At 36.9% G+C, this 18478-nt stretch overlaps 1 protein-coding gene across 1 annotated transcript in view; it reads left to right on the top strand.

Moving 5' to 3' along the window:
- DHX15 (DEAH-box helicase 15) overlaps window positions 1–18478 on the top strand; it is a 49910-nt gene that overhangs the window by 12275 nt on the left and 19157 nt on the right. Inside the window, exons 4-7 of the mRNA XM_074822263.1 lie at window positions 173–332; window positions 736–954; window positions 13442–13609; window positions 17648–17734. Coding sequence (XP_074678364.1) covers window positions 173–332; window positions 736–954; window positions 13442–13609; window positions 17648–17734 — 634 coding nt within the window. The remainder of the gene's footprint in view (window positions 1–172; window positions 333–735; window positions 955–13441; window positions 13610–17647; window positions 17735–18478) is intronic.

Here is an 18478-nt window from a genome sequence, read left to right as displayed (position 1 = left end):
ATTTGAAAACTTAAAATGGGCTTGTTACATTGTTGGAAATAGTTTACTGATGTTTCTATTTTTAAGAAGTTGATTAAAAGCTGAGTTCAAGCAACCTAGTGAATGATATGGAAGAGGATTCTGTATCAGACTTACTAAGTAAAATTTGTGTTGAAATTTTGTTTGTGTTCAGGTATATGACTGATGGGATGTTACTTCGTGAGGCAATGAATGATCCTTTGCTGGAGCGCTATGGTGTTATAATTCTTGATGAGGCCCATGAAAGAACACTGGCTACTGATATTTTGATGGGAGTTTTGAAGGAAGTTGTAAGGCAAAGATCTGATCTGAAGGTCAGTAGTGATGAAGCCCAACAGTGTTTCCTTTCTAGTTGCAGTCATGCCAAATAAGGTATCTGTCTGCCTACCATTAGCTGATTGTTATAATCAACTAAAGTAGATCAGCTGGCTTTTGATCTAATGATAATCTGTGTTGGAAAGATAACCCTGGGAAATTCTTAATGCAGTTTGTGTTTAGGAAAATACTAGAAACAACATAATTGTAGCTCAACCTTTCCGTATTTGACTATGAATTTTTTTGACCTTTGTAACAAGGCTGCTGTGTTGAGGTGATAAAAGCATGCTTAAATCACAATCAACAGTTGAGTTTAGTTTCTTACTATTACATATTGCATGCATAACACTTTAAAAGTTGTTAACCTTTGGAGTAATTTTTTTTTTCCCCTCAAACCTACAGGTTATAGTCATGAGTGCTACTTTAGATGCTGGCAAGTTTCAGATCTATTTTGATAACTGTCCTCTTCTAACTATCCCGGGTCGTACCCACCCCGTGGAGATATTTTATACTCCAGAACCAGAAAGGGACTATCTTGAAGCTGCCATTCGAACTGTGATCCAGATTCACATGTGTGAAGAAGAGGAAGGAGATCTCTTACTCTTTCTTACTGGACAGGAGGTACTTGTTTTTAATCCATCATTCTATACAGAAAGTGCTTTAATCAGCTTGTGTAGACTGAAATGTTTAATTTCCTTTTCTAGTTTATCACTTGAATGACCTGAGGTTTTCTACCTGCCATACATTTTGGGTCTTTAGTCATCGTATGTATCTGTAATATGCATATGCTATGCAAACCCTCTCTAAGATGAAAATTCTCATCCTACTCATGTACTTCTAAAATAGAAACCTAGACTATGAACCCTAGGTTTGTACTGATGTGAACTCAAAACGTTCTGGGTACATGGTAGCATCCTTGTTTTTACTGAAAATATAGTTCTGTGCACTTCTGTATGTGTATTGTACAGCTTATCTGAAGAAAACCACTTTGGTTTTGCTACTTAGCTATCAGTAGTAGTTCTAATAAAAATGTTTGGGTTTTGTTTTTTATGAATAGCTTTGAGTATTGGGCTGTAGTCTTTCTGTACCAGAAATACAGAAATATGTCTCAGAAATGGACTCAGTGCCTTTCAAAAGAGGATTGTACAAAAGAATTTAAGCTAAACTACATCAGGAAACAAGGATTTTCTGGAAATCTTAAATCCTTTGCTTGAAATAAACTGGTTTAGGGTTTTTTTGGGCCTAATCTGTTGCTTTGAAGCTGTTTAGAGTGTCCCTATTCGTAGACTGAGATTGAGAAGAGGTAAAAAAAAGCCATAGGCACTGTGAAAGTTTACTTGACTGGGTCAACCTAAAATTAATACTTTTAGTAGGGGAGAAATGCAGCTAGGAAAATGTTTTTCTGATGCATTCTTCTTGCAGTCACTCCTCTTGAAGAAATATCCTTCAAAGGATGTGAAGCAATTCAGTGTCTTTAAGCATACACAGTCTTAACTATGCCAAGGGGGGAAAAAATGGTATGAATAACTTGTGATGCTGAAGGTACAAAGACTTCTTGAGTAGATTTGCCAGTCATAAAGATGTGTTGCCTTTTAGATGAGTTTTAAAAGGCATTTGATTAAAATGTCTTCTGGCAAGTCTCTCCTCCCTTAGAAAACCAAAACAATGGCTGTCACTGTAAAAAAGCAGATACTATGGTCGTTATGTTTCTCCTTTGTTTGGAGTATTGCTGTGAGTTAAAGTACAGTTGGGAAAAAATACTTTGAACGATTGTGACTTTGAAACCTGCCTGTTTGGTTTTAGTTAGAAGTTCTGATTCAGACTAGTCTGGCAGGTAAATGTGAGAATTAGTGGAACTGTTGCAAGTGGGTGAGTGAACCAGTGGCAACAGAAAGGAAAACTGCTGTCCAGCTGTTTCAGCAGATTTTGTTTTGATCAGGCTGGTCTCTAATCTTTCATGAAGAACAAATACTTGCCCTTCTGATTATCAAATATAAATGATGTCCTTGCTACATCAGTTGCTGTGTATTGTTCTAAATAACTTGTTATAACAGTTATGGGAGTTGAGGGTGGGAGGCGGGCACAGGATGTTACCAACTCTGAGCATCGCTCATGTTTGGCAGATGGCTCTAGACCCAACTGGTCTAGTACCAGCCAGTGCTACAGAGGTACTCTGTTCTTTTGTATTAACAGGTTCTTTGATTTCCACTGGGTTAATTTACAGGACATAATGTATTACAAACAAATTTTAATAAAATCATGCATATAATACATGTTAATATGTACAGGTATAATTATGCATAAATGCATCTAACAATATCCCTGTATTGCCTAACTGAATCACTTAAACCTTGCATTGGTAAACCACCATCCTCTATTTGTCTGGAGTTTTCCAGTCCACATATCTGTGGATGATGCTGTTCAGGGGCACTGGAGTGTCTCTGCCTGGAGCTAGTCTTAATTTAGATAGTTAGCATGAAATTGAAGTCTGGTTTAGCTTCTGTAGAGAAGCTTTGAAGTGTTATATCCACTTTGATTCATGATGTTTTGGGCCCTCTGAGGCCTATCTTTGAGCCTCATAATACAGTCTAAGTATATATTACTGTTGAATCTTAAGTGATAGGATACTGTAATCTCAAGAACTGGAAAGTGTGCTCTAGGTACCGCTGCCACTATGTGATTTGGGTTCGGTAGGCTTAGTAGTAGTTTGAGTCTTGCCATTGATTTTTGCTGGGCAGAAATGCTTTGTAGTTCTTTTGGATTCTGGAAAACAACATGAACAGAGTGCAGGATGATTTGATTTTCTTGTCAGAAAGATGCATTTACAAAGCCAAATGAAGTTATATAGAGGGAAGACGTTTTGGGTGGAACCATACAAGAGCAAACTGTTTTGAGTTTGAGATGTGTAATTGCAGTGGTCTGCAGCAGAATGAGACTCCTTACTGACTACTGCCTTCACTCCCCACTGAACCCGAAGTAATTTTATATTGACAATAAGATGGATAGCGGTTAATTAGTACAGATTAGTTAAAACATAGAGTTGATGATGGAACTTGGAGATACTAGGGAAGATACTGTGTTGTCAGACCCAAAACCAAAAAGAAGTTTAAATACATTTGGAAACCAAAGTAATCTTAATTGTATAAGCCTGTTACTGGATGAAGATAAAATTGTTGTTAATGGTGCAGAAATAAGTGTTCAGTAAAAACTTCCTTCCTGAATCCTGAAAGGAGCAAAAGTTTATGATTATGTTGCATGAACTGCTTTTCAGTCCATTAGTTACAAAAGAGGATGTTTTAAAAATGTTTATTAGGAATAAACATCTTGAAACAGGACTTGTCCCACAGGCACTGTAAGGAGGAGAGCTCATCTGTTGATTTTAGAAACAAATAAAAAAACACCCCAGTATATCGGGGAGATTCCTGAAGATGGAAATAATGCTTGTGTTTCATGCCAGTATTCAAAAAAGCTATAAGCTGGATAACTATAAGTCAGGTTGCCTGATGTCAGTCACAGCCAAAATTGGAAACTCTTGACAGGGAATTCTGTTCAGAAAGGAAAAAGTATAATTACATTTCAGTCAGCGTGTCTTTCTTGGACAATAGGTTTTGTCAAACTTTTTCTCAGTCATTGAGATAACAAATTTGGTAGTCGAGTTGTGTAGATACAGTTGTTAAACTTGACTTTAAATGTCTTGAGATTGGCTCACCTGCAGATCTCGGAGGTAGCAGGTTTATTGTCTATTGGAGTTCTGCTAAAACAGTATTAGATTTCACACTCCATTAAGATCAGTAATCTGAGAGTAGGTGTAAATCCTTACAGATTAAATTTTCGGGGTGGGGGAGGCAGAAGTAATGACACAGAAACTCTATAGATCTGTCTTGCATATCTTAGTAACCTATGCGCTTACAAATGCAAAGTGTGTTCTTTGCCACCCCAGCACCCTTTTTTCCATAAGACCAAACACATTGTTACACATTTAGGAGGAAGACTCCAGGCTGCACCTGGAGATCAGCACTGTTGTTCTTGATTGTAGAAAAAAATACTGAAAAATGTTGCTGTGAAGTTATGGTGTAAGTGTTCCAGAAAGGTTTAAAGTGATGTTGGTAAAACTGATGTTGGTGTAGAAAAGAGTTGCAAAACACTCTTGAGGTTTTGGTAGAGTGTGTTATAAATGAGGATTTATTTTTAAAGTGCTTTTTTTTCATTGCAGTGAGGCTGGTTAAGCTCTGGAACTGTGAAAGAAAGCAATAGAGACTTTCTTATGAGGAAACTGAAGTACAAATTGACAACTTACTAGTCTCAGTGGTAGTGGTTGGGTGAGGTTAAGATGGTAAGTGTACTGGGCTGCACTGAACACAAGTTGTCTTGTTTAACCTTGCATAAAAGGTATTGAGGAGTTGGGAAGCTTAAACGGAAAGAAGAGTAATAATATGAATTGTGTTCAAGTGCTAAAGGAAGTTTTTTTGCTCTTCATTCACTTGAGATGATGTCAAATATGTCAAATAGACCAGGTCAAAGAGATCCTGAATATAGGAATCATGCTGAGAAGGTCAGTTTTGACTTGTTGACAGAGCAGTTCTCAGTTATGGTCAAGTGCTGACTTGTTCCATGGATGACTTTTTTGTTTCAGTACATAACTTTACAAAGTTTTGTTTCTCTGAATTTGTATTCAGAGCATCTCCTGAAATGGTGCAGCTTTTTAGGGCCAGTTCTTTTTACTGTTGTTTCCTCACTTCTAGTTTGTAGCAGTTTGCTTTCATTCCTGGAGAAAGAAAGGGAAATTAGTGAAGTTCCATGCGGCTTTAAGGACAAAGACAATTTCTAGAACGTTTGTGTCATCAAAGCCAGATGTGGCTGGCAGTGCCCCTGTGTGTGATAGGAACTTGAAAGAGAAAGGGGATGGTTAAGGTGTTTGCCAAATACTCGTGGTTTGGAAAGTAGTTTTTATTTATGCGTTTAGGGTTTGTTTTTTTTTTTCCTCTGAGTACTCATCTTGCACAAGGTAAAATTGCCTTATACTTTTTTTTTTGGCATTAGTTTCCTTCAGGGTTTAACAGTTACGTCTATTTATACAAGGTGAAGCTAAATCTAACTGTGTATAGTGTAGCAGCTGATCTGCTGTAGATAAGATGGTCATCTCCTATTTACAAGAGTTTAAAGTATGTTCCAACTGGAGCAGACTTGAAGTCTTTCTCACCTAGTGAGATTCTCTGTAAGTGCTTCAAATACAGCGTCAACTGAAGAAAGGATTTCTGAAATAATGTTTCCAATGACAATGTTTACAAAATCATTGGAATCTGTTTTGCATGCCAAGTGCTTAGATTGTTCCATTAAGTGTGCTTAAAATGACATCGCTAGTCACCATTTCTTTGTAGAAACAGTTTTTTTAAAAATAATAAGATACAGTTTAGATCTTAAGACTGAGTGGAGCCTGACCAGCAAGTTAAATGGATGTTTACATATACCAGTTTGGCCTGTGAGCCAGAAGGAATGCCAGCACTTGAATTACTTCGGTGGCTCAGGGTAACTTATGGTTGATTGTTTGGTAATGGCTGTTTAGTATCAGCTTAGTTTCAAGCTTCATCCATGGCAGCAGGATGGGTCCTGCACACAAACAAAAGGGAAGGAAATTAAGGTTTTTGGATTGTTAGTTTAGCAGGAGCAATTTAACTCAGTAGTTTATGGCCACAAAGATGATCAAAGGACTGGGAATCCTGCCATATGAGGAAAGGCTGAGAGAACTGAGCTTGTTCAGCCTTGAGAAGAGAAGGCTTAGGGGAGACCTTATCACTGTGTTCCAGTATTTAAAGGGTGACTACAGAGAAGAGTGGCAACTCCTTTTTTACAAGGAGTCAGATGGAAAAGATGAGGGGTAATGGGTACAAGTTACTCCTGGGGAGATTCCGACTGGACCTGAGGAAAATTTTTCACAATGAGGACAGGCAGCCATTGGAATAATCTCCCCGGGGAAGTGGTGGATTCCCCAACATTGGACACTTTTTAACATTTGGCTGGACAGGGTGCTGGGCCATCTTGTCTAGACAGTGCTCTTGCCAAGAAAGGTTGGACCAGATGGACCTGAGGACCCTTCCAACCTGGTATTCTATGATTCTGTGAACTTCATTGCTGCTAGACTTCTTGGGCTTCTTTTTATGTTTGGGTTTTTTGACTACTAGTCAATGGAATTCCTTTATGTAAGAATCTTGACAGTATTTGCTCAGCACAAACTTGCTGCTTAAAGATGTGGTGGACTAACTCAATACTACATGTAACTGCTCCTATAATCCTTTTCTGTTTCTGTACTTGCTAATAGTAACCTTTCAGTATGAGCACATTTTCACTGCAGAAACACTATCAGGGAAAGAAGTGGAAGTGAATTTCTACTGAGCATTCCGTTTGAATGGGGTAATAAAGACTTTATTTTCAACAGCAGATAAAGAAAAAAAAATGTGCTGTGCATGATAAGAGGTAAAATTAGTCTCTTCTGTGGTTAATTTCATACAGTTCCTTTTAGATGAACTACTAATGATGTGTTCAAATCCTTAGCTTTTGATGCAGAGCTAGGGGATATTAAGCATTGGAGTAGTGAGATGATAAACTTAAGCAGTGGAGGTGTGGTATTGGAGGCAACTGGTGAGGTATTGGTTTGTGGTTCATTTATTTTTGAGTCTCTTTCTTCACTTGTGTGTTCTGACAGAGCCTGGGGAACCAACATGTTTTTAAACTAAACTGGCACAGGCTATATTTAAAAGTCATACCTAGAAAATTTTTTGTGATATGACTTTCAAAAGTGAGATCTTTTAGAAAAAAAAGAGTATTACAAAAATATTATGTAGTGAATACTAACAACACTGAAATTGCGAACAGAACTTAGTATTACTAATACAGATCAAAGAAGGGCAGGATTGGGTGGGATTTTAACACTAGTCCTGTCGGTGGTACTCTTGAAAGTGTGGGGTTTGGTGGTTTTTTTGGGTGTTGGTTTTTTTTTTAACAGCTTAATTTCAGTGTCCCTCTTGATTTCAAATACTGACAGTTTTTCATCATGTCCTCCCAGGTAATTTGTCAGGTTAAAGAAATGGGCTTCTTAGGAGACCTTGTTTTTGTCCCCTTCCCATGCTGTCCTTTGAGCAATGTGAGATAAAAAGGAAACTTTAGCACTGTTACGGTGATAGAAGGAAAAATGATTTAGTTTTACATATAAGAGGTGTAGGAATTCAACTCTACCCTCTGTGCCTTGTTTAAGCTGAAGCAGGTTTTTTTTGGTGTTCTGGGATGAGGGATGCAAGCATTACTGGACAGTATGAGAGAGATGGAAGACAAAGGGGCAGACTGTGAAAAGAATCTTCAGCATTAAAGGAACTAACCTGCTGTTAGTGCTTTCTGTGGTCAGTTCAACTGTTGCAAAGGAGTAAGAGGCTGTTGACCAGAGAGCAGCATTCAATACTCATTGTACAAAGAGTAAATGCAGCCAGGTCTGTTTCCACGGTTACAGTTCAGCAATTTTAGTTGTGAAATACCTCCAGGTGGTATTGAGTATGTTTATCTTGCTGAATGGTAAAAAGTGCTGTGGGGTACTTAATTTTGACCACAACCTGAAGCATTAAATACACCTCCTTTATGCCTGAAAAGCACCTATAGCTCTCTTGTTTTCTTTGTTGATACTGTAAAATGTGTAACCTTTTTCAAAGTGTGTGCATATTTCATGTACTGTTGCTATAGTATTTAAGCTGCCCATGAGTGTGTGAGACTCAGGACTGCTGTTACAGCTTTTGACTACTTGTATGTGTAGTTATACACACTTAGATGAAGTTCTCTTGCTGCATTTCACTGGAGCTGGAGCCAGAGTTCTGTTCTGCGTCAGCTTAGATAACTTAATATAACCAGTTATTTCACTTGCAGATGTATTGATCTGCCATGAGAAGGGGAAAATAAAGCACTGTGGTTTTAGTTTCTTGAGAGCTTGGTTGAATAGTAGGTGTTGCTGTCCCTATCCAGAGGATGCTAAAATGGAATATAAGCACCAATCCTGGCATTTTTGAGAATTCAGGACTACTTTTGTCAACAGGCTTCAAACTCAGTTTCCCTTTGGTCTGGTGGACCTTTGCATTTCTAGCTGCACAGGAATACTGCTTCAGTGAAAGAAATAAAAATCACTGCATCCAAGGATTTTTTTTTTTTTTAGGCGCTAGTCATCAGCCTCCCTTTTCTTTGAAAAAGTGGGTTAAGATGGAGTAAAAATCCTGTCAGATTCAGGAGGCATAAGTAACCTACTTACTGTTGTGTGAAAATATAGATGGCTGTGCTACTGTTTCTAATAAATCAGAGGGAAACTGCGCACACTGTTCTTGTTTTGTTTTCCAAACAAGACATTGCTAAGTGTTGGTTCCCATACAGACTTAGGTCTTGCTGAAATTTGTGGCACAGTGGAGGTTCCTGTTGAAATCCTGAAGCTTTTTGGTGTCTCAGTGTGGTGGTTTGACCTTGGCTAAATGCCAGGTACCCACCAAGTCGCTCTATCACTTCCCCCCCTTTCCCTTTTTTTTTCTCAATAGGGCAAAGAAGGGAAAGAAAATAAGATAGGAAAACAAAACAACCCTTGTGGGTAAAACAACAGCAGTTTTAATATAAGCAAAGCGAAGCAAAGGTCCACGCGTGGAAGCAAAAAAAAAGAAAACAGATTTATTCTCTACTTCCCATTAACAGGCGATGTCGGGCCTTCTCAGGAAGCAGGGCTCTGATACGCGTAGCGGTTGCCTCGGAGGACCAAGGGTGACCCCACCCCCTTCCTCCTTTCTCCCAGCTTTATACTGAGCAGACGTCATATGGTATGGAATATCCCTTTGGTCAGTTCGGGTCAGCTGTCCTGGTTGTGTCCCCTCCCAAGATCTTGCCCACCCCGTCCCACTGTGGGGGGGGGAAATGTCAGAAAGAGCCTTGGTGCTGTGTAAGCACTACTCAGCAGTAGCCACAACACCAGTGTGCTATCAACACCCTGCCAGCTCCCAGCATAAAACACAGCACCATGAGGGCTGCTACAGGGGAAAACCAATTCTGGCTCAGCCAGACCCGATACACTCAGAATTATGTTCTGATACTTAAGCTCTGGAATGAAATCCACCTAATTGACAGATATTCTAAATATTGCCTGTTGTCTACCAGTTGTTTGAAAACCAAGCAGCCTGTTCAGGATTGTGTGTAGAACCAGCCTTAATCACACCAATTTTTTGGAAACAATACCATTTAAATTATCTTAAATTTGATTTAAAAATAATCTTGATTAAATTATTTTCCTGGTTACTGCTTTTTTTTCCTTTTGTAAACTGTCTTAATTTAGCTGTAGGTACAACATACAAATTGTTGACACTCTCACTTGGATGTTTAGATGACTGTTTTTCCTGTTTGAAGAACATTCACCACCCCGTTACCTCCTTGATCCTTAGTATATCCATAAAAAGAAATACTTTCTCTTTGCTAATTCTTGTCTGTCTTTGGAGCTTTTCCAAGGAGAATTGCTAATGCTCTTAAGGGTATGGAAGAATGTTGAGGACTCCCCCATTAATATTCAGAGTGTGCTACTATGGAGTTCTTAGCTGCTACTTGATTCTAGTTTCCATAGTGTTGCAGCTGAACTGTAGATATTGTATGTATATCGTTAATTTGTTTTGATCGGGTCAAGCAAGAAGTTTTTGGAAACTTTGAGGTACGTAATAGACTGGAACAATTCTGGGGACTAGATGTTGTGAAGTATAGATATGTTGAGTCTGTGGCACTTGCAGCTTGAGATAAATGAGCATTTTAGCTAGCATGTAACATCTTTCCCCTTGCTGTGATCTGTTTGCTGTTCACCTTTCAGTAGTCGGCTCTTCTTAGAATGAGTGTGGCAATGGACAATTTGATTGACTAGAATTTTACTGAGAACTATTTCTCAAATAATACTCCTGAGAAGTCTTCAGTTTTGTAAGGAACTATGATCAAGTTAAACCTAGTAACTTCAGCATTGCCTAAGCCTCACACTTTTTGCGTGTTAGGCCTACTTTATTTGATTAATTCTGAAGCAGGTCTTTGTGGTGATGCACTGGGCAGTCATGGATCTAACCGTGTCTTCTTTGATTCTGCATCTGTTCCTGCTTCCAGTACCCTGGTATCCACTGTCTCGGGTAGTCAGTGTGATAGTCAGGGCTCTGAGGAGTTTTTCAGGCATAATCTAAATGAAAGGCAAGTTCACTCTACCTTCCATCTTTTCCCTCCAAGAAGAAAAACCTCCTCTTATATGTGGATTGATGGAATAATCCCCCTTCAAGGGGTTTTGTAATGGATTTGGAGTAGTGGTGTGCAAATATTTAAATGTGTGTGGTTTTTTTTTCTATAAAAAAGCCTTTCATACTTGAGTGTCAGGACTATTGAATTAGACTTGCTGAATTTTCGGAGGATTAAAGTTAGGATTGTGTCTTCAACTGTATCTGTCATATCTCTGGACTTAAATGTTTTCATGTGATACAGATGAATCTTTAACACTTAAATGAATCCTTAATACTTTCAAACTATTCTTACTACACGTATTTCTTCTAGATTGTGTACTTTGGGATACCAGTTTTAGTCATCTGCTGAAATAGGAGTGTGGTTGTGGATACAGTTGCAGTAGACATACTGTTTTCTGCCAGTGTGGTAAATAAAAGGAAGCCGCCCTTCTTTCTTTCCTTTTCTCTTTTTTTTTTTCCTTTTAATTAACACAATTCAGTACTAAAGAATTCTCTTTTACTGTCTTTAGATGAGTGGCAGTGGCTCTTGGTGACTTGCATCCTTCTTTCAGCAGTTTATGATGAGAGGTCTGTAGTTACCTCTGCAAATCTGCAGAGAGTAATGGTTATATATGCACTTGTCATCTCTGTGTTGAAGTATTTTAATGAGTCCTGATCAGGGATACTTTGACACAACATTGGGAAACTCTAGGGAGAAGCAACACTTTTATCTCTTCTGAAAGCTGATAGGTGGCTGTGAACACGTGTGGCCTGAAGAGTGTGGTGCTTTCATTTATCACTGCTTGCTTGTATTTTACTATCTCTTAAGTATAAAACTGTCCTGGAGTCTCTGGTCATTACTGTTGAAGATTAAGCATCCTGTCCAGCATCAGAGCTTTCCCAATTACACAGTGTAATCTGCTCAGATTCCATGGAACAGTGTAGTGACCTTCAGATCAGGAACTAAGGTCTGTGCTGTATTTTTGTTTTAGCATTTGGCTTGTGGGTTTTCTGTGTGGTTTTTTTTGAAAGATACAATCTAATTTTGTATTAAATATTTAACAGGCCCAAGTATCAGCTTGTCAAGACTTTGGGTGCAAATTTGAGAGGGAGTGTCGCTGCCTAGTTTGTCAACTATTTACTTTTAACATATCTTTTTACATAAGCACCATTGTTTAAAGTATTAATTTACTGAGCTACTGTGTATGATTTGTTAATTAAGTTAGTTTTTCCTTTTCACTGGGAGGCTATTACTGAACTCAGAGGGTTTTATCATCAGAACACCAGATACTGACATCTGTGTAAAGGAGTTCATTCTCCGTTAATGAGCAGTAGGGGGCATTCCAGCTCAGTTTCTTGTGTGCCTTTTGCATCTTGCCAAGGGTGTGTTGGATTTGTTGGCAAAGTGTGTCTTTGTTTAAAAGGTTTTTTGTAAATATCTGCAGTTCATTCAAATTGGCCGGATAATGCCAGAAAGCATTAGTCTTACTATTAAAGGGCTCTTTGACATCAGAGAGCAAGAGCCTTCGTTTTGCCATACATACATTAATTATATATGCTGATCAATACAGAACATGAGTATTGTATTGTCTGTGCTTATTTAAAACGTACTCAATACAGTTGTGCTGAAAACTTAAAAGTCTCTTTAAAAGCAAATGAAAAAGACACAGATTTGTTCTAGGATCTATCTAGATTTATGGTTTCTAAAAAGGAGTCTGCTTTTGCTTTTCTAGTTACAGTTTGAAGCAGTAATTTTACAGAGCCTTTAGATTAACCTGTTCTGTATATTTGCTTGAGGGTCTTAAGCATCACTTCAGCTTCAGGCTGGTGAATTATTTGTGATAAGGGAGGTCTGGCCTCTCTTTTTGGAGTATGTTGTAGCCAGTTTTTGCTTTTGCCTACTGTTGCTTCTTGTCATGATGACTTCATTCTCCCATCAGTGGTTCAGCTGGAATATCAGTAGTTGGTAAGTGTGCCTCTTATAGACATGTTATAGTTACAACAGAGTGGAGGCTCTGTTGTAATTTTTAAGTTGAAGTTAATGAATTGTTATTCATTAACCTAAATTTCCGTGCACTTTAATTTTCATTAAATCTTGTCATAACTATAGGTCACCTAGCTGACTTAAATGCAGTTGTTTTAAAATGAAATGGAATTATAAATGATTGGACTGTGGTGATCTTTTTTGTGTGGTAAGCTAGTCAGAAAATAGGCTAGCAAATACTGTAGAAAATAGTGAGGTAAAAAAGGCATGACAAATCTTTTTCACCTTCAGAGTATTTCACTGACTTTTTTTTAAGCTTAAATGGGACTTCAGTTAATTTTAAAGCAAAATCTGAAACACTGGATTGAAAGGTTTGGTTTTGAGCATCCATGTTTATATGGTAAAGGTGTTTGTTCTCATTAGGTACAATGAAGCAAATCTTCCATATAATTGCATTAGTGATACGTGACATTAAAGCTTAATTGGCTTATTTTAAATATCTTGCACATCAATTTCTTTTAGATTGTGAAAATTGAAAAGGTCATGAGTGCAGTTTAATATTCCAGGGTGAGAGATTTCAATTTTAGTACAATTTGTAGAGAATTAATTAGGAAACATGGCTAAAAGAAAAAGGATGTTGAATGCAAATTAGGCTGTTCATTAGAGTATAGAAGCTGAAGCATCTTGAAGTATTGTGGAAATGCAATTGCAAATTCAGTAAGCACTTTGATTGATTTCTTTTTTTATTTTTATTTTTTTAAAGTAGAAGTTAATGTAATTGTTTTTCAGGGTATAGACTTAATATAATTGTCATAAGGCGCTCTAAAATGTGCTGCCTTTTTAATGGTGTTATCTTTTAACCAGTATTTTTGTTTTGCAGGAGATTGATGAAGCCTGCAAGAGGATAAAACGTGAAATTGATGATTTAGGCCCTGAAGTTGGTGACATCAAGATCATTCCATTGTATTCCACCCTTCCTCCACAGCAACAGCAAAGGATTTTTGAACCTCCCCCACCAAAAAAACAAAATGGAGCAATAGGAAGAAAGGTAAATAGTACGCTGTTTTAGTATGCTGTTCAGTAACTAGCTACTCATGGTTGTGTGGGCAGTTAAATGAGTTTCAGCTGTCTTAAGTATATTTGGACAGCACCAAGTAGAAGGGGGTTTTTTTGATGAAGCCTAAATAATCCAATATTTTATCCAATAAGATTTTTAAATAACTTGGAGCTTGTTTCTTAGTGCAATTCACAATTCTGGTTTCCATCTATAAGGCCAGAATGTTCTAGTATCAATTTGATTTGACTGGGTGTGGCATTCGTTCAGATCTCTTATGAGAAATATGGTAAATCAGATTAAATACTGAATTTGACTACCACATGATTTATGTGGAGGGGTGAGAATTTTTTCGTAAGTAATTATTCTGAGACATGGGTGGCACTTTTTTTTTTGAAACAAAATGTACTGTCTTCAGGGGACATTAGCAGGCAGGTGTTGTCTGTTTCTCAAGGTTTATGAAAAGGTGCATGTTTAAGCAAGTATGTTGATGTTGGAGGTTCGTGTTTTCTGTAGTAGTAAGCAAGGAATTGAGGTTCTTTCATTGGGCAAAATAGATTGAGAAACTGGAAGACTTGAAATGGCACTAGTGAATGTTTTTCTTAAAATTAATAGTTCAGTTCCTCACATAAACTTGATTAAACCACATTAGAAACTAAGTGGTTATTTTTCTAAAACTGAACATGTGAAAGGAGTCTTAATAGAGCTTCCTCAAGTTAAACTAATGCTATATGAAATTGTAGCAATCACAAAGTTAAGATTTTGAAGGTCAAAACTGAGTCATACTATCTGTTCTAGGCAGGGTTTGTTCCTTGATTATTTGCTTTTTTGTGCAGCACAATGCATGTGGAATACCAGTGACAACTTTCTAGTGTTCTGGAAGAATATATCACTTAATAAATTTAGTGAAATGATCCTCTTTTTCCTATTAAAGTTGATTGCAGAAAGCATTCAATCTGAAATCATGAAACTAATGCTGCAACAAGATTGTATTAGCAAATGACTTGAATGAATTAAATTGCTTTTCAGTGATGAACAAGTGATGGCTGCGTATTTCATTAAACTTTCATTCATGTTTAAAACTTCACTTCAAAATAGGCGGTTTCTGGTTTTCTTGATAAGGGGATAACAGATGCAATGTGTAGCTTTCATTATGTTGAACTGACAAAGCAAGTACCAGTGTCTAAAAGGAACATGCTCTCAGTGTAGCAACTATTTTACTGCAAGAAAAATTGCCATGCTAGAAAGATAGCAAGTGTAGGCAAAAGCAGGCACAAAATATGTAAGCAACATTCAGACCTATAAAGCCATTACATTTGGTTTTTTTTCTTTTTAAATGTTCTGCCTTCCCTGTCTTGGTTTTTATCTCCATAACAAATCTAGCAATGAGTGAAAATGTCTGTGTGTGGTGTAAATCTGTTTCAATGTTGTTTTAGTGTCAGTCTTAGTGATCAAGATATGTAAAGTAGTACCATGTGTTGCTGTACTTCCCTGATCTTACAAAATGTCTGCTTTCACACAATCTCCTGTGGGAGTTGAACCTAGTTTTTAGAAGTGCTGAGGAGAGAGAGCTAGCAGGAGGTCTGAATCATTTCAAAGGCTCTAATGGTCATAAAAACTAAGTGAGCGCGTGCAGTATTTGAGTATCTCCTGAGCTTTAACTTCATGAAAGAAAAGTAAGGTACTGGAAGTTGTGTGGCACCCTGCAGTAGTAGTGAGGGTAACAGCTAGTACTGATACAGTTTGATAACTCTAGCATTTTTTTTTGTGCTAGACAAGATTAGTTATTATAAGAAGGTTTAAGATTAAAGATTTAAAAAAAAGCTTTTACTAATTTCAGTTAATCAGAGTATTTCATTTATACTGTGGAGGAAGATGAAGATGACTTAACAAGGAGCATTTCTACTCCCCTTTCCTATCTTATCCCTTTCCAAACTGTGTTCTAGTTTCTGTTTCAGGAGCCTTAAGCATTACTAGTTAATAGATAAGCAGTATAGATTTATTTTTATATATAGATACTATGTATATTTTAATATTCAAAGTAACTTGTTTAATCTCTAAAACTCTTTGGTGTATCAAACTATCAAAAAGATATTAAGCATCTGATAGTTAAAAACATTAACGTAACCATTGCAGTAATTGCAAAACTGCAGTTAAAGCTAGTTAGTTACAATTTATTATTTTACATAGTTTAGCGCTAATTTCACTTGTTTGATTTCCAGGTACCTTTGTACTTTGATTTAGGCTTGAAAGTTGTGATGTAATTTCCTAAAGCTTTTTCTTAAATTTCTTGTGGTTTTTACATTCTTAATTATGGTTTTTAAGCAATGTGACATTGACATTAACAAATGAGATCTGTACATACAACAGAATCCACTGTGTAAATAACTTTTTTCCTTCTACCATTGGAAAGTTCTTTTTGATTCAAGTACAAGTTAAGTAAATTCAAGTAAAAGTTAAAATGGCTGGCCTTTGTGGACTAACCATGCTAATAGTGTTGAGTTATTGATATTGAAGAGTCCTAACAGAAATTTCTGACTAAAAGCAGGAACAAAACCTTTTGATGGTGCTCTCTAATTGGTATTTGAAGATTCTGGGTGTGGATGTTTCTGTATGTTAGCAGGCTTGGAAAAAGCTGTGTATTTTTAGATAGAGACTCTGTAACAGCAAGCCTAATGTGGATTGACTAGCCTTTTAATGTGGGAGTGCTAGTTTAATTTGCGTATTTAATGACTTGCAAATTTTTAATGAAAATATATTGTGCTTTTATGTCAGCACTTAATTGCATTGATGTTTGTGACTTTTATATGGCTAATCTGTGCAGGTTACCTGTGAATGAAAGGTGTACAGGATGGTTTTTTTCTGTATGAGGAGTTCAAAGTAGCATAACATTTTAGGGTGGAACACCATAATTCTAAACTAATTTCAATTTTTTTTTTTCCACTAAAGTATTGCTTTCAATTTATAGTAGCATTGGGTAGGCTTAGACCCTAAGTCTACTTAAGAAGAGACTAGCAGAGACTAGTAAGTAGCTGACTGACAAAGTGATCATCCAGGAGAAAGAGAAATTGGCATGATTATCCATCTAGTCCAGGCACTGGCTTCATGGTAATCTGAACAAATTGTTGGGGGTGTCTCAAATTCTAATTGCTAAACTGCAAACAATGATGACAGAATCCTCTGAAATTAAGAGGCAAGAGGTAAGTACTTTTGATGAAGTGCTGAATGGGTTTTGGGTCTTTTCTGGGTAGCTGATTAAACTTGCTAATAATGTGATTTAATGTGGTCACTGTTGGAATGAGAGCAAATGATACTTGTAGACGGTTACACCACATCTCTGGACATCAGATGATGGTGAATTGAGCCTCAGAACTCAGATATCACCTTTGCTTTAATTTTTGTATGAGACTTAACCTTCAGAAAGTTTAGAGAATTTTAAGAATGTAATGTTAAAAATATGTAAAGCGGTTTGAGTATCTGGTAATTAAAAAAGACAAAGTTGAAACTAAATATATATATATTTCAGGAATTTAGGTGGAGTGTATTGATAACTGCTTTATTCCAAACAAAGTAAAAGAATGCTGTGCTGGTACAGTTATATAACCTTTGATTTAATATTATTTAATGAGTTTGCCCTGTTTAGGCTTTTAAAAAAAAGTTGAAAAGCTGGAATTAACAGATGATGTTTAAGGGATCCAGTGTAACTTGTCATTATGTACTAGAGATGTGAGAGAAATTTGAATAGCGGTTTCGTTAGTAAAATATTTGATCTTGTTTCTTTTTCTGAAAACTAACGTTTGTTATGTTGTTAATAGAGATATAGGGGAGCAGAAACAGTGGATGAAGTTGCTCTGATTTCACTAGAAGTTCATCTGGTTGGTCTCAGATCTTTCTGTAAAAATGTTGGATCACAGCTCTGGTAGTTAGTGATGAAGTAAAGGAAAGTTTGCTGAAAATTCTTGGTGCAGAGACAGAATGAGCTCTTCATCTTCAGGACAAAGTAGTTACATTTACTGTTTTATTTTTGGACAGGTTGTTGTGTCCACTAATATTGCTGAGACATCATTAACAATAGATGGTGTTGTGTTTGTGATTGATCCTGGCTTTGCAAAACAGAAGGTAAATACTATTTTGTTTCCTCTTTATAGTCAGAAAGATAATGGAATCTGGTTTGCTCAAGTAACTCTTCCCTTTTGTAAACAGATAGGTTTTTTCCCAGTTGAAATCTTGGACCTTGGTTTTTGTTTTGTTTTTAACTTATGGTAGGTTTGCACTTAGTCTGTAAACTTCAGCTATCTAGAGCAGTCCAGAACAGCACAGTGCAGAACAATTTTTTTTTTTTTTTCCCCAAAAAAATTGAAATGTGTGGATTTTGAGTCAGGCCTAGAATATGGATTTCCTAGATGATTTTTGAAAAAGTGGTTTTCTACTCTCAATGCTCAAGTAAAACCAAGGAATCAATGAAAGTAAATTAAAAGGTGCTAGAAGCCACCTCTTTTAAGTCATGTTAGAGTAGAAAATGGTAACTTAGGGTAGTACTGTTTCTTGTCAGTATTTATCATGTACTGTTGCAGCCCTGACAATTGTCATCAAGCTTGTATTGTGCTTCTTAGAACATCGTGGGATGTTCAGAGGAACTGAAGTAGTTATCCTACAGTCAACCCAATAATGGAAGAAAGAATAAAATACAAACCTCTTAATCCACATTTAGTTTTTTCACTAAGCACAATTGTCTTTAACTTGGTTTTTTACACTTTTGCTTTAATACTTGTATACATTGTCAGCCTTTTAAACTTTTGCAAAATGAAAGCTACAGCAGAATGTGAGTACAGTCAGTGCATCTTCATACACAAGTTTCACTCA

The sequence above is a fragment of the Strix aluco genome, chromosome 4, assembly GCF_031877795.1.
Source record: "Strix aluco isolate bStrAlu1 chromosome 4, bStrAlu1.hap1, whole genome shotgun sequence".
Lineage (NCBI taxonomy): Eukaryota > Metazoa > Chordata > Aves > Strigiformes > Strigidae > Strix > Strix aluco.
Note: the sequence above shows the minus strand (reverse complement) of the source record. Positions and strands in the feature narration are given on the sequence as shown.